The sequence below is a fragment of the Chelonoidis abingdonii genome, chromosome 18, assembly GCF_003597395.2.
Source record: "Chelonoidis abingdonii isolate Lonesome George chromosome 18, CheloAbing_2.0, whole genome shotgun sequence".
NCBI lineage: Eukaryota > Metazoa > Chordata > Testudines > Testudinidae > Chelonoidis > Chelonoidis abingdonii.
The window spans coordinates 12,393,015-12,407,807 of record NC_133786.1 but is presented as its reverse complement, the minus strand read 5'-3'; the positions used below and the strand labels follow the sequence as shown (position 1 = coordinate 12,407,807).

Here is a 14,793-nt window from a genome sequence, read left to right as displayed (position 1 = left end):
GCCAGTGCTGCAAACATCCCCCTGGAAGTCATGCTCTTCTATCTCACAAACCCTCACCAGAAGTAAGGATTGTACAGTCCAGATTTTGACTTGAATTACTTCTGTTCACTGCTATTGTCTCCTAAGTACACCCATCCAGAAACAGATGGTGCCGTGTGACTTACGTGACCAATCCCAACCAAGCAACGTACGAGGAATGTCCACTGTGGAGCGTCTGATAGTACAGCACAAAGGAAACAGGATTCATGAAAGATCCCATCAGAACCTTGAGAACCAGTGCATTCTTGAAAATCCCAGTCTACTGGGAGCAATAGGTGGAGTAAGAAAAGGGCAACCTTTTCTACTGCAGGTTATGCACCATAGGCAGCTACATATGTGGCCTGCTTTTCAGAAGGTATCCTGCATCTCACGTTGAAGTTAAGCTTTGCAAACAGCCCACCAGTGAGAGGTGATCAATTACTACAGGTTATGTTGACAAGGCACCTGGACAATGGAAAGCCCTGCTGATATCAGCTGCCTGGTCACAATGTGTGGTGGCCTTAAATAAACCATCCCCTGTCAAAAGCCTGTCCAGGTGACCTTATTCTGCACAATATTGGTTTGTATTCCAGTGGCAGCATAATTCCTCAGCTGAGCCTCTACCTCTGAGCTGGATGAGGCAGCCCCAACCTGCACCTCTTACCTGGAGGTCAGGCCATTGCACAGAGGGCATATTAAGGTTAAGCAGGGCCCAGATCCACTCAAGTTATAAGCTCTCCAAGCAGGCTTTTATACCCTGCCTGCCCTATGTTCAGGCTCTCCCTATCAGGCCCCCAAAACATGTCTTCCTCCCACTCCTCCCAGATGAAACATCCCAACCCACTAGCCTCACCAATTCATCTGGACACCCTCCAACCGTGGAGCCCAGTTCCTGCCTAGCTGGGTACCTTTCACCCAAGTAAGAGGTGCCGGTCCAGGTTTCTGAAATTCAGTGCTGGATCCTGCCAGGTGCTGACCACGCCTTCAGTTCTCAGTGTTTTCAAGTGGGAATCAAGGGCCCTCCAACCCCAGCAGCCGTTTAAGGCTTTGAGATTAGAATAGCTCTAGTGAGCTGCTGATTATTCTCCAATTTTCCTCTTCTCAGCCAACCATGGGAGAAATTCCCATATTGTTAGAATTATTAGAATAGTTAGAAATCATTTAAGTAAACCCACCACTCAGGAGCAAGCACTTGTGTCCTGGAGACAAACTGCTCCCAAGGGTCAAATTCGCTGACTTCTGTCTAGTGTTGTTTGAAGCATCCTTGTTGCCTTCTTAACAGGCTCATGCTCTCTGCCCATGTCTGTCTCTTTCAGTCACAAGGGCTTCCAGCTCATCAGCTCTGAGAGAAAATTCACCACAAGTTGAAGCTGATCCAGATTTCAGCAAGCAAACAAATTAGAGACTCTCAGATTTTCAAACTTCTCGTTGCTTTTGGGCAGGAGAGCCAGGGCATTAAGTGTTAAACTTTTAATATATTTGTGTAATGCACTGAATGCATTTCCGTATTTAGTTTAACTTGTGGAAGTATTTCCCCAGTTGTACGAGAGCCCTCTGTTCAGGAGATGCCTGATAAGACAGAAGCTCATTAGCGTGTGTCTGGGATCTGGAGATCTGACAGGGGCTGACTTTGTACATTTCTTTTTGCTTTCTCTCCCTCTCCCGCCCTTTAAAAAGGATTGTAGCGTCTTTCTGGGATTTAAGTTAAACCCTGGGGACTGAGATTTGGCACTTTAAAAGGGGGAAGACAGGGTATGTGTTGTAGGTGGCCGCTAGGAGAGGAAGGAAATTTGGACAGACACCACATTCCCTCCCTGTAGGCATGTCCAATTATCCACTTCTGTGCAAAAAGGCTTCCATGCCTTAACATAGAGTGTTGGGGATGGAAGGGAGGGTGCCTAATTGGTATGCTGATGAGATGCAGATAAGCTGACAGATCAGAGACCCTCTGTAATTACCACCACTTCAACCCATCAAGCCCTTTTAGCATATAAATGGCTAAACAGCTGCCTCAGGACCTGTGCTCCTCCCTATCTACTCCCCGCCCCAGCCTCTGGTTACGGTTCTGGGCCTGATCTTGGAAAGAATGAGTGCCCTTGTCTCCCATGGACTTCCTTATAGTCTGATGGTACTCAGCACCTCATGGGAGGCTCTTAGCAAAGGATTAGGCCCTCGGTGGACAACTTCTGGAGGTTATTGCCCCAGCTAAGCAATGGGTCTGAGGCTCTGGGAATGGGGGTTGTCGCCCTGGCCAGGGAGTGGGGTGGGGGAGGGAATGTTGCCTTATCTGGGGAGTGGGCAGAGGTTACCCCAAGAGGAGAGTAGGCAGGGGGGACCCTGGCTAGGAGGTAGGCCAGGATGGCGCCAGGGATGGTCACATTAGCGGGAAATGGTCCAGGGAGACCCACAGGTTTGCCACCTGTGACTGTTAGTTATACAGGTTTAATAGGTGACCCTCCACATGTTACCTGCCAGCCCCTCTGAGCATTCTCGACAGCTCATTGTCCTGCAAACAGGGGTCTTCCAGCATCCTTTAGAAGCAGCAGGCTTGGCAGATTTGTGCACCCACCTCCAAGTTTCTGTTCTGCAAGGGATTCTAATCCCCCTCTCTCTTTGGGCTGATAAGGAGCCTTTGCCAAGTGCCTAATTATGTCTCCTGCCGGAAATCTCCCCTACCTGTTAGCATCGACAAGGCTCTTCAAATGCAAAATCTCTTTCTCAGGCATGAGAAGGGTGCTTGTTTGGGGGGAGGGGAGGTTGGGTGATGAATGAACTCAGCAGGACGCTGCTTGCTAATCAGAGCTCAGAGGAAATCCACTTTCATTGTGCTGGAGGTGCCTAGCTGTTTCAAGGCATCCATATTCAGGGCCAGCTTTACCCTGGTCCCTAGCTGCAGGGGTGAAGATGGGGGTGGGGGGAGCTTGTTGCCTCAGGAGATTACAGAATGGTCTCACCATGCCATCTCTCCCTGGCATCACCTGCTGCTCAGGCCTGCGGGGAGCCGCCGAAAAGGCAAGTCATGAAAATCCTTCGTTCCAGTGGTGTTTTGTCACCTTGTGCTTTAAGGGATTGGGAAGCTCAGGCTTGTTGGTGCCGATCCCTGTCAACCAGGGGAGTTTAAGGGATTAAAGGAATGGGAACAGAATACCATGCTCATCTCCTGTGAGCTGGAGGCCATTTTCTATGAAGATGATAAATCTGTGTTGGTGTCGCACATTCCGATAACTCCTTTGTGGGGAAGCGAAGTCAAGAGACCGTGTCTGCCCAGGCTACTGTGTTGTTCTTCGTAGGTTCAGCTGCCCTGTCTGGATGCACATTATTTGTATCACAGTAATGCCCTGAGGCCCTAACAGAGGTCAGGGCCTGAGTATGGTAGGTACTGTACGTACACCTGGTAACAGAGAGTGCCTGCCCAAAAGAGCTTACAATCTAAACAGGCAAGACAGACAAAGGAAGGGCAATTATCCCTATTTTACAGAGGAGGAAACTAGATTAAGTGACTTTCCCCAGGCCACACAGGGAGTCTGTGGCAGAGCCAGAAGTTGAATCCAGGTTTCCTGAGTCCTTGCCTAGTCAGGGTACATCTATACAGCCCGTGGCAGTGAGCCTCCCAGCCTGGGTCAACAGACTCAGGCATGTGGGACTCCTTCTTTGTAGCTATGTAGACACTGCAACTCAGGGTGGAGCTGGGGCTCTGAAGCCTAGGGCAGGGGGTGGGCCTCAGAGCCAAGCCCCAGCCTGAGAAGCAACATAAAAGCCCTTTCCAAATAGTTATTTTTAGCATGGTAGAGTGGGACCCACACGCCTGAGTCTGTCGACCCAGACTGGGAGGCTCGCTGCCACAGACTGTGTAAGCGTATCCCCAGGGTCTTAATCACAAGGCCATTTTACCCATTTGTGGATAGGGTATCTGATTGTTTTCTGAAGTGTACTGAAGAGATTTTGTTGGTGGTTCTTCATGTATATAAAGAACCATATATATGTATATAAAAATCATACATACGTGGATAAAAAATCATAGATATATGATTAAAATTACCTTGGCATCTGCATTTGAGAGAGAAAAGAACTGAGAATCCTAGTAATCTTCCAGTACATTAAACTTCAGAAATACTAAGCATTGTGGGGAGTCAGTTAGTGCCATTACTGTACCTTCAAGGGAGTCAGTACCAAGCACAGCACGGAGTGGGAATAACCTTGGCATATCGATGTATTTCGCCTCAGTGCTACGCTACAAGAAGGGTCAAATCATCTGTCATGCCAGAGGAAGAGGAGGCAGTCAGTTACAGTATGCCAGCAGGGAAGGGAAGAATCTGATAACAGCAAGAGTTGTTAAAATTAAAGATAATCTGTCACTAATTTTCAGTTATCAGACCTGACAAAATAATGCATTACTGAGAAGTGATCGCTATCTGAGAGAAGCAAGAGGGGAGGGAATGTTGTCTGGTTGTTATAGCAGGTGACTGGGGCCTTGTGATAAAGTCCAGTGTAGCTAAAATCCATCCTGTTACGCCAGTGAAGCCCAAGTTTAAAGGCTTGATCCTGCATCTATAGAAGTGAATGACAAAACTCCCATGGATTTCAATGCAGTCTCTGCCCCAGACTGATTACTGAACTCAGCCAAGGCACAATGAAAGCTGTTTCAGTGCATCTATATTAGAGGGTTGCACAGATATAACTAGATTGATTTTTGAGTTAAATCGAGGCTGATTTTCTAATAGAGGTCAACAAGGTCTAGATCAGGGGTAGGCAAACTTTTTGGCCTGAGGGCCACATCTGGGAATAGAAATAGTATGGTGGGCCATGAATGCTCACAAAATTGGGGTTGGGGTGTGGGAGGGGGTTAGGGGTGTGGGCACCAGGGTGGGGCCAGAAATGAGGAGTTCACAGTGCAGGAGGGGGCTCTGGGCTGGGGCCGGGGGGGTGCAGGGGGTGAGGGTGCCAGCTGGGGGTGCGGGCTCTGGGGTGGGGCTGGGGATGAGTTTAGGGTGCAGGAGGGTGCTCTGGGCTGGGATCAAGGGGTTTGGATGGCTCGGGCAGGGGGTTGGTTCATGGGGGGAGGTTCAGGGGTACAGGCTTCAAGTGGCACTTACTTCAAGCGGCTCCCAGAAGCAGCAGCATGTCCCTTCTCCGGCACCTATGTGGATGCATGGCCCAGGCAGTTCCCAGCCAATGAGAGCTATGGGGGCAGTAGGGGCAGTGTGCAGAGCGGAGCCCCCTGGCTGCCCCTTCATGTAGGAGCTGGAGCGGGGCCATGTCACTATTTCCGGGAGCCATGTGCAGTAGCCACCAACCTTGCTCCCCAGCTGGAGCACCAGAGTGGGACAAGCGCCAGATCCTGCTCCCCACAGGCAACTTGAGGGCCGGATTAAAATGCCTGGCAGGCCAGATCCGGTCCATGGGCTGTAGTTTGCCCACCCCTGGTCTAGATGCCAAGGACTCTTGGGTTCTATTCCCAGCTTGTGCTCTGTGACCTGCTGCCAATCACTGTGCCTCGGTCTCCCTGTCTGTCAGGCAAGGCTAATGGCCCTTCCTGGCCTTATGGAGGGGCTGTGAGCTTTGATGAGTTAATGGGTATGGTGCACACTGAAATCCTGGTGTGACAAGTCTTTTTCCCAGAGCAGCATGAATGTTGTGAAAGGTGCCAGACTGAAAGCCCTGGAGCCTGAACTCTCCCTGTGCTATCTGCAGAGCAGATACAGTATGAGCTACTGCACGCTGCCATGTGGTTCCTCTATTCACTCTCCAACCTAGACATGCCACCTCTAGGAAGCAGAGGGGAAATGCCTTATGTATGACGCTGACGTGGGGTGTACCAAGCGCTTGCTGCCCATTGCCTGGGCACACGCTGCCCTAAGAAGGTGTTTTACTGGAAGAGAAGAGCAGTGAGTTTGGACCACCAAGGCTGCCTAGAGAGACATCGCATAATCAGCTACAGGCAGAACCAGCAAGAGTTGCACCTAAAAGGGCAGGGAGCAAGCAGAGGCCAATCAGGACCTAACAGGACAAATAAAAGGGCTGGTTGCTTCTACCAGGAGCCAGTTCTAGGTGAAGCAAGGTCAGGGAAGAGTGGCTTGCCCTGCCCTAACCTGGCTTGGTCAGAGGCCTAACCTCAACAGCACTGACCATGGGTCTCTAGGAAGGACAATTGGTTATTTTATGGACTTTAACGCTCAGGTGGCTATTCAGCATTAATTTGTTTTTCTGCAAATCTGCTCTGCAAGCACTTTGACAGCCCAGTCAGACCCTTCCCCCTGTGCAGAGATTACAGACCAAGTCACCCTGGTTCTCAGTATTTCCAAGCATTTCTTCATCACTGCCCCATTGCCACGTACGACTTGTGCCTCCTTATGATGTGGGGACGGGAGGCGGATGCAACAAACGTGCTTTAGGGGACACCACTTTGAGGTCAGTTAGCATTTTGAGCTGAATTTGAACCAGCATCCTAGAAGTGAAAGAGCTTGCCTCCCGTTCCCAACTCTCTGAGGCACCCAGTCCTTACTTATTAAGGAAGTGTTGCTGTTATTTCAGATTGCATTTGGATTATGAAAATGAGTTGAGAAATGACTCTGGATACACACTGGTTATCAGACATGAGTCATGCTGGTGGAAAAGTACTGCCAAGAAAAGCCACTGACCTCACAGGGCCAGTTCCTCAGCTGGGGTAAATCAGTGTCACTCAGTTAATTTCAAGGGTGATGCACCAATTTACATCAGTTCAGGATCAGGCCTGTAATTAGAGCTAGTTGGGAATGTTTCAATGAAACATTGTATGTCAGAAAAAAGCAGAATCATTGAAATCAAAACTTTTGTGGAAGCTTCCAGTGAACTCAGGATCAAGTCCTGCTCTGCCTGATTCAAAGCTGGGTCCTGAATCTGGGTGTGTCATATCCCCAGTGAGTGCCCTCACTACAGGGGATTGGTTTGTGAGCAAGTCTTTGTCTCATTCTGATGCATAACAAAAACAAATTTTGAATCCTCCATTTTTTTGCTACCTGGAATTCCTGTTTTCCAGCCAGTTCCACCTATAACCTACATGACCTTCCTCTGTCTCTCCCTAACATATTTAGATTACACTTGGCTCAAAGGGAAGTGGATTTATTCCTACCACCCTGCCAATCAGTGTCCAAGTCTGCTTTGGTCAGTACTAGAGCATCATGGAACAGATGATCTTTGCTACGAAGAGTTGCTTGCAGGCACCCCAAACATTATGCAGTTGTCACCTAGCTATTAGGGCAGCGGTAAAAGACAACTCGCCTCAGCAAGGTCAAGGGATTTACTCCACAGTCAGCTTTGAAACATGCCGAGGGCTGGGATCTTATAACGCGCAGAGAGGCTTCCCAGTGGGACTCTGCCAAGGGTGGAATGGTTGAAACTTGCTGCCTGTTACATGACCTTAGTGTGGTATTCTCTTGGACACGCATGTCATAGCGTCAGGTAGGATTTATATCTCTCTTCCATGGTGTTGGACAGGAAATTGGTTTTAATGCAATAACACTGAGGTTTGGATAAGGTGGCCTAGTCTCTGTGTAGAATTGTTGGGGTTGATTGGCCTAAGTGCTGTTAATTAGTCTTCAGGTGGCAGTGTGGGTGGGGGCTCGGGGAGATTAGTCACAGTGCAGTGCTGCTGAAGCTGTGGGTTAGTTTCTAAGCACATTGTTAAGGTGACACCAGATGGCAGAGTTACAAGACGTTCGTGTCAGCACTGTACCGGTTGGGTCTGATATTTGGTAATGGAGGCCAGGAGGCTGCGATACTACTTCCTGTAGGGCTTATCCTCCAAGGATCTCAGAGTACTTTACCGTGACTTGAGCCTATTGGCACCCTTTGAGGTCAGTCATGTATTGTGATCTCCTTCAGATGGGTAGCTGGGAGGAAAAGTCACTCGCCCAAGACTGCCTGGTGAATCAGCGTCAGAACCAGGAATGGAACTCCCGAGGTACAATCCTGGTGAGGAGAAAGCACTGTGGTTTCTCTGAGGCTAAATCACAGGTGGGGGTATAGCATTGATCCCACCGAGCTACCTTGGGTTAAAACCACAGGGCCTTGTCTCCACTGGGATTTTACAGTGGGATAGCTCAGGTGCCTAGTTACCATGTGTTAAAAACACATCAGAAAAGACAAAGCTTTAGTTCTGGTACATCAAATAGCAGTAAGCACCCCATCCCCCTCCTGTACACCTCTCCGAATCAGGCACCTGGCTGTGGTCACAGTATAGATGCCTGGATCAACCGCTAGTAATTTGAACCTGGGTGGTTCTTAGCGCTGTGGCGTGTGCCAAGGCTGCCTACCAGCGGAATAATTTCTCTGCCATAATGTTGGTGGGGTGCACTGTAAAGGTAATGGAGCATTAATAAATATCTTTCACAGGGCTGGCCTGATCACTGTCAGTCCCAGGAGCCATATGGTGGAGGCGTATGGTACTTTGCACTGTAAATTTCATTATTCTGCTCTTTACAGATTGGCCACTGGCACATTTCTGAAGGACTTACCATGGACAAAAGAATCTTCTCCTCCAACATATCGGATAGTCTCTTCAACACCACTCTCATCGTCACCACCATCCTGGTAAGTGAGGGGGTCACCGGCAGTTCCCGTTAGCTCTTCTCTAACCTGGCGTCTAGGGATGTCATTTTCAATCAGCCAGGATATTATTCCCTTCTTCCACCCCGCCTCTGCCCCCTACATTCAGCGCTGCACGCTGATTTCATAAAGAACAGACGATCAAATCTCTAATTACAGCACTGAGGACAATTTATGACAGTGTAATTAAACTCAAGTTGATGTTTCATATGGAAATGATATTTGATGAGTTCAGAAGCAGCTGGGGAGAGGGCTGTGATGGGGATGTCTTGCAACTTTAAATTCATCTCCGAGTGATGCTCTTGTTCCGGATACAGCTGTTAGGTGGGGTGGGAGAATTGTCGCTTCTCTCCATAAAAATTACTGAAAATGAGTAAGATGAAGATAATTGTAATAGACTGGGACTGTGAGGGTGTAGTCACCACCATCCTCACCTTACCAAGTCCTTGCTGCCTGCCCCCCATCTTGCCCAGAGTTCACTACCCCCCTGAGGTTTTACCAGTGCCCCTGCTGCTAACACATACACACCCGTGAAACATGCTGGGAGCCAGTTCTGTGAGTCCAGGTGAGCTCTGCTTGAATCAAGACCCAAACTGCAGCAGACGTGTCCTTATACTGTCTTTCCCTCCCTAACTCTCCAGCCACCAAGCCTGTGACTATGGAAGCCAGTTTGACACACACAAACCCCAGCACAATTTAGAGCAGCCTTAGGGCTGCTCTAAATTATGTCCAGCTAATTCAAGATTGTTGGAACTGTGGCCACGCCCTAGAATGCCCTCTACACCTTGGTAGATCAGACATGTCCAGAGAATTCCACCAACACAGGAAGGACCAGGAGCAAGTGTCACAGAACTGCCTACACTTTCTTTACACCACCTAAGGATTTTGCTAGGCAAGCACAACTGGTACTTGAAGGAAGCTTTTGGTCCCCTCTTGCACCCCAATCCCACGAGGAGGTCAAAGGGACAGAGAAGGACTGAAGATCTGCCCAGTATCTTTTGCCAGAGCTCCTGCCTCCTGTGGCACTTCCCAGTTAGCCCCCTTCCTCAGCCCTGCTTTCTGATTCATGCTAAATGCAGCACTGTTGTGATCCCATGGCTAAGATGGGAATGACAGCTGCCCAGTTTCAATGCAGGAAAACCCTTATTTAATGCTGAAGGAGAACCACCAGGCGCTGGAGGGGAACGACCGCTATGAAGGCTTCTGCGTGGACATGTTGAAGGAGCTGGCGGAGATCCTGCACTTCAGCTACAAGATCCGCCTGGTTGGTGATGGGGTGTATGGCGTGCCCGAGGCAAACGGCACCTGGACTGGCATGGTCGGAGAGCTCATTGCTCGGGTGAGTGAGACAGCCTTTATAAGAGTTAAATAACTCAACAGCAAAAGGCTTCAGTACTTATAAGGGATCATAAGATGATGATGACGATGATTGTGATTTTATTCAGTACATGATAATCTGACATGAAGATCTGCGTTAAAAGGGTTTTTTCATAATTGTAAATGCATTTTAACTCACTGCGACAGTGTTCCTAGTGGTTAGAGCAGGAACTAGGCCTGCTGGATCCTCCTTGCCTTTGCTGCGTTCAGGAATGTGATTTAGTAGTTGGAATAGGGACCTGGGAGTCCTGAGTAGAGCTGGTTGGAAAATCATTCCACCCTCACATGGAAAATTGCAATTTTTCATTAAAAAGAAAAGCACACTTTGGCAAAAAAAAAAACCCCACAAGTTTAGGATTTTCAGACAGAAAGTTTTTGATGGAAACAACAGTTTCTGCAAAAAAGCAGACACTTTCTGCAAAAAGTTTTGTTTAGCTAACAATCAAAATTCTCGTAGAAAAACAGTTTCAGCAAAAACTTTTCAATGAGCCCCACACTTTGGACCCAGCCTGGGCTCGTGGGGTAGGGGGAGGGATGTTATCTGGTGTTTGGAGCAGGAGGCTAGAAGTCAGGATTCAGGGTCTAGTTAGAAAGGGGCCTGGGAGTCATGGCTGCTGGGTCTGTTTCTAGCTGTGGCCGGAATGTTGTCCTGTGGGTGGAGCAGGAAACCTGAGGTCTCTGTTGGGTTCTGTTTCTGGATTTGCCAGTAACTCTGCATGTGTGAGCGTGGGCAGTCTGTGTCACCTCTCCATCCTTCAGTTTCCCCCCACTAGCAAAATGAGATAATTGTCCTTTCTTCGGGATCCTGAGGCTTAAATAAATATGGTTTGGAAAATGCTTTGAGGTCCTTGGTAAAACCAGGTACATAAGAGCAAATGATTAAGAGTGGTATTATCGAAACCTGTATTGGTTTGCTCACTGGCTTGGTGCTTCTGAGAACTGGAGTGCAGAATTCAGCTATGGAAATCACCATAGCTCCATTAAAATCAGTCTAAGGTAGTTATCTGGCCCCAGTCGCTGTGGTAATTGAGTGCCTCACAATCCTTAGGATTTGTCCACGTGAACATTTAGCTTGCAGCAAGCTGGCTTTGTTAGCCCTCTTTAATCAACTCCTGTTTCAAAGTGGCGGAGGTCAAAGCACACTAACCAGCTGTTCTCATGCACCCTGCTGACACGTGCTAACAGTTAGTGTGTGGCAGACTAGATTCCCGCCCCAGTTTGCCGCAACCAAAATGGTCTTGTAGACCAGCCCTCAATGTATCTATCCTCTCAACACCCTTGTCCCCGTGCAGTAGGGGAAGTACCATTATCCTGAGGCACAGAGTTTAAATGATTTGCCCAGGAAGTCTGTGGCAAAGCAGTTCTTTCAAGCCAGCATCCTAACTCCTAAACCATCCATCTTCACCATGGAGATACAGAAACTGACCCCAGCTGCGATTCTGGCCTCTTATTTTTTTATTTTCTGTCTGAGGGTTTGCAAATCCTCTGGGCTGTTGGCAGAGATTTTATCCGTCTCTAGCTATATATAAAACAGCGCTGCGACATTTCTTTTGGAAGGTGCGGAGGAAAGCACACACAGCAGTGTGTGATCTTGGTAAACAAAGGGAAGAAAGAAACACGCCCGTGACATTTTTGGTCTACTAACCTTGATGGCGCCTCTCTGTTAAATGCTAACTGCTGATTTTTGGGGACGTAAGCGTTTGAATCACCTCCACACAGAAACAAAGTATTTATAACTCATTTAACTCTAGTTCAGGAGGGTTTTTGTTCCTGTGCCAAGAGGACCGAGCTGGAGAAAACAGAATAAAGAGAAATGCCTGCTAGGCCTTGTTCTTTCGAGGCCAGTGAATCTTTCAGTTGCCTTCAGTGGGCTTTGGTTCAGACCCTACCAGCCAGTGAAGGGGTACTTCCTACACCAGGGGTCGGCAACCTTTCAGAAGTGCTGTGCCGAGTCTTCATTTATTCACTCTAATTATAGGTTTTGTGTGCCAGTAATACATTTTAACGTTTTTAGAAGGTCTCTTTCTATATGTCTATAATATATAACTAAACTGTTGTATATAAAGTAAATAAGGTTTTAAAAATGTTTAAGAAGCTTCATTTAAAATTAAATTAAAATGCAGAGCCCCCCAGACCGGTGGCCAGGAACCGTGCACCGTGAGTGCCACTGAAAATCAGCTCACGTGCCATCTTTGGCATGCGTGCCAGAGGTTGCCTACCCCCGTCCTACAGTATCATATCTACTGTTTTTCTCCAGAGCAGCTTCAAATGCCTCTTCCCTTGATAGATCCCACAGCCAGATAGAGCTCATACTTGAGGACGGTTTATTTTTCCCTGACATTCAGAACAAATGTAATTTCCTTCTTAATTCCATCTCCTTGTTTCTACTCAATCCACCCTCAGCCCACTAGCAGTGGAAATGGGAGGGAGGATACTTTCTCTGGGTTTATTCAGCACATGGGCTCTCATACAGAACTGCATGTGTGCCGCTTAGGTGTTTGTGGGACTCCCAGCACAACAGGATAGTGGTCCATGACTGGGGCTCTGAAGCACCGCTCAGATGGGATTTGTGTGACCCCAGCCCTGACAGCATGACCTCTCATGCACCACACGTGAGAGATCATGCCTCCCAGAGAGTGCCATTTTGAGGAGCCAGCGGCATGACTTTGCCTGCACCATGCAGGCCAGCTCCTGCGGGCACGGGGGGATCCCTGTGCTTTTCAAAATGGTGTCCCTTGTGCGAGCTACTGGCAAAATCATGTCCAGTTTTGTTTCAGTAGCAAACAGGGGACAAACAGTTTAAAAACAGGACTGTCTAGTTTAAAACCAGACGAATGACCTGTCTAGGCATGACTGCTATAGAAATAATAATAATAATTCACGAGAGACTGAATAATAATTCACTGGGCAGAACTTCCAGTCTAGGTACCACTGTACCTGCACCGTTGCACGTCTCTAGCCAGACACAATTTTCTTACCTTTTTAAGGCTGGGAAGGACCATTATGATTATCCAATGCAAGGAAGAGGGTGGGGAGGGGCATGGTCTTAGTGGCTAACAATTGGACAGAGACTCAGGAATCCTGGATTCTATTCCTGACTCTGTCACTGGCCTGTTGGGTGACCTGAGGTTAGTCCCCTCACCTCTCAGTGCCTCGGTTTCCCCATGTGTAAAATGAGGATAATGCCACTGACCTCCTGTGTAAAGTGCTTTGAGATCTATAGATGAACAGTGCTACGTGAGAGCTAGGTATGATTATTATTTGTTATGAGGTCAGAACTCCTATCTACTAAAGGCCATTCACCCAATGTCTGCCAGGAGCTCACTGGGGTGAGTTCCACTGCACAGATCACGCTGCTCCAGTGTAAATCATGCCTACACTCGAGGTTTGCACTTGTGTAGCTAAGCAGTGGCTGCAACGCCAGTATAGACAAGGCCTAAGTCAAAGCCACCAAACTCCGCTGCTCACATCCCTTCCCATTCTAAAGGCCTGAAGTATTCCAGTCCCATGCTCGTAGCTAAGTGTTCGCAGGATCTGAGCCTTAGTGGCCATCACTGCAAATCGGGCTCTTTAATGCCAAAGAGGTAAGATTTTGGAATGTGGCTTTTCTTGGTTGATCTGGCAGGACTAGATGAAGAGGAAGCTTCCCCACCCATGAATGGTTATCAGTAACAACAAGTATCAGAGGAGTAGCCTTGTTAATCTGGATCTGTAAAAGCAGCAAAGAGTCCTGTGTCACCTTATAGACTAATAGACGTATTGGAGCATAAGCTTTCGTGGGTGAACGCGCACTTCGTCGGGACATGCATCTGACGAAGTGGGTATTCACCCACGAAAGCTTGTGCTCCAATATGTCTTGTTAATCTATAAGGTAAGATTGTCAGTCAGCCCCTTCTTGGTCCCTGTATGCTGGATAAGAGGGCTAAGGTGGCATAAAGGAGCCTTAAATAATCCGTATCTGGCCAGGAGAGGATTTTCACAGCATAGTCCCTGTGAATGACAGAGGAAAGCTGTCCTCTGAGGGTCCTCTCAAAAGCCCTGGCAAAATTGAAGCAGTGGGCAGGAACGCTGTGGAGATTCCAGGCAGAACAGGTCCCCAGAGCTATCTAAGTTATTCCAGGGACCTCTCCAGCCTCTAGCTTTCAGAGCAGCCCAGAATCAGGGCACAAGGTTTTTAAAGCCACCATAACCCCTCCTAGGATCACACCCCTTTACTAACTTCTGTGCTGTTCAGTGAGGCATTTTCCATAGTAGTTCAGACCTCTTGTCCTTCATCTATGTTACCATACCTACAACAGTGGCCAATATCTGAAGGTGAAGAAGAAGGCAAAGCACCTAATTGCTTATGCAGTGACGTACAGTTGCTTGTGCAGTGATTCTTTCCTGACCCCTGCAGGAGGTCTATTAATGGCTAGAAGCATGAGATTTGGTTACCATGCTCTTAGCCTAGGAAGGTCAGAAAATTATCCATCCCTTTTTTAATATCCTGCTACAGTATTTGACTTGATGACCCCCTGCCCCTGGGGCACTGAATCTCCACAGAGCGGCTAGATGCTGGAAGGAAAAAGCATTTCATTGTATTGCTTCTAATTGAACCAGCCATTGATTAAATCTTTCGTGCTGGTAATTCTATTATGGCTAATTCTTCAGGCCCCTAAGATATAACTGAAAAGGATGCTATAGAAATACAAGTATCAGAGGGGTAGCCGTGTTAGTCTGGATCTGTGAAAGCAGCAGAGAATCCTGTGGCACCTTATAGACTAACAGAGGTTTTGGAGCGTGAGCTTTAGACCAACACCTACAAAATCTCCAGAC

General features: G+C 48.0%; 1 protein-coding gene across 2 annotated transcripts in view; it reads left to right on the top strand.

Annotated features, from left to right (window-relative positions):
• Nucleotides 1–14,793, top strand: part of GRIK4 (glutamate ionotropic receptor kainate type subunit 4) — a 317,557-nt gene that overhangs the window by 266,942 nt on the left and 35,822 nt on the right. For both annotated transcript variants that reach the window (XM_075073557.1, XM_075073556.1), the window contains exons 11-12: nucleotides 8,479–8,586; nucleotides 9,737–9,940. In XM_075073557.1, coding sequence (XP_074929658.1) covers nucleotides 8,479–8,586; nucleotides 9,737–9,940 — 312 coding nt within the window. The remainder of the gene's footprint in view (nucleotides 1–8,478; nucleotides 8,587–9,736; nucleotides 9,941–14,793) is intronic.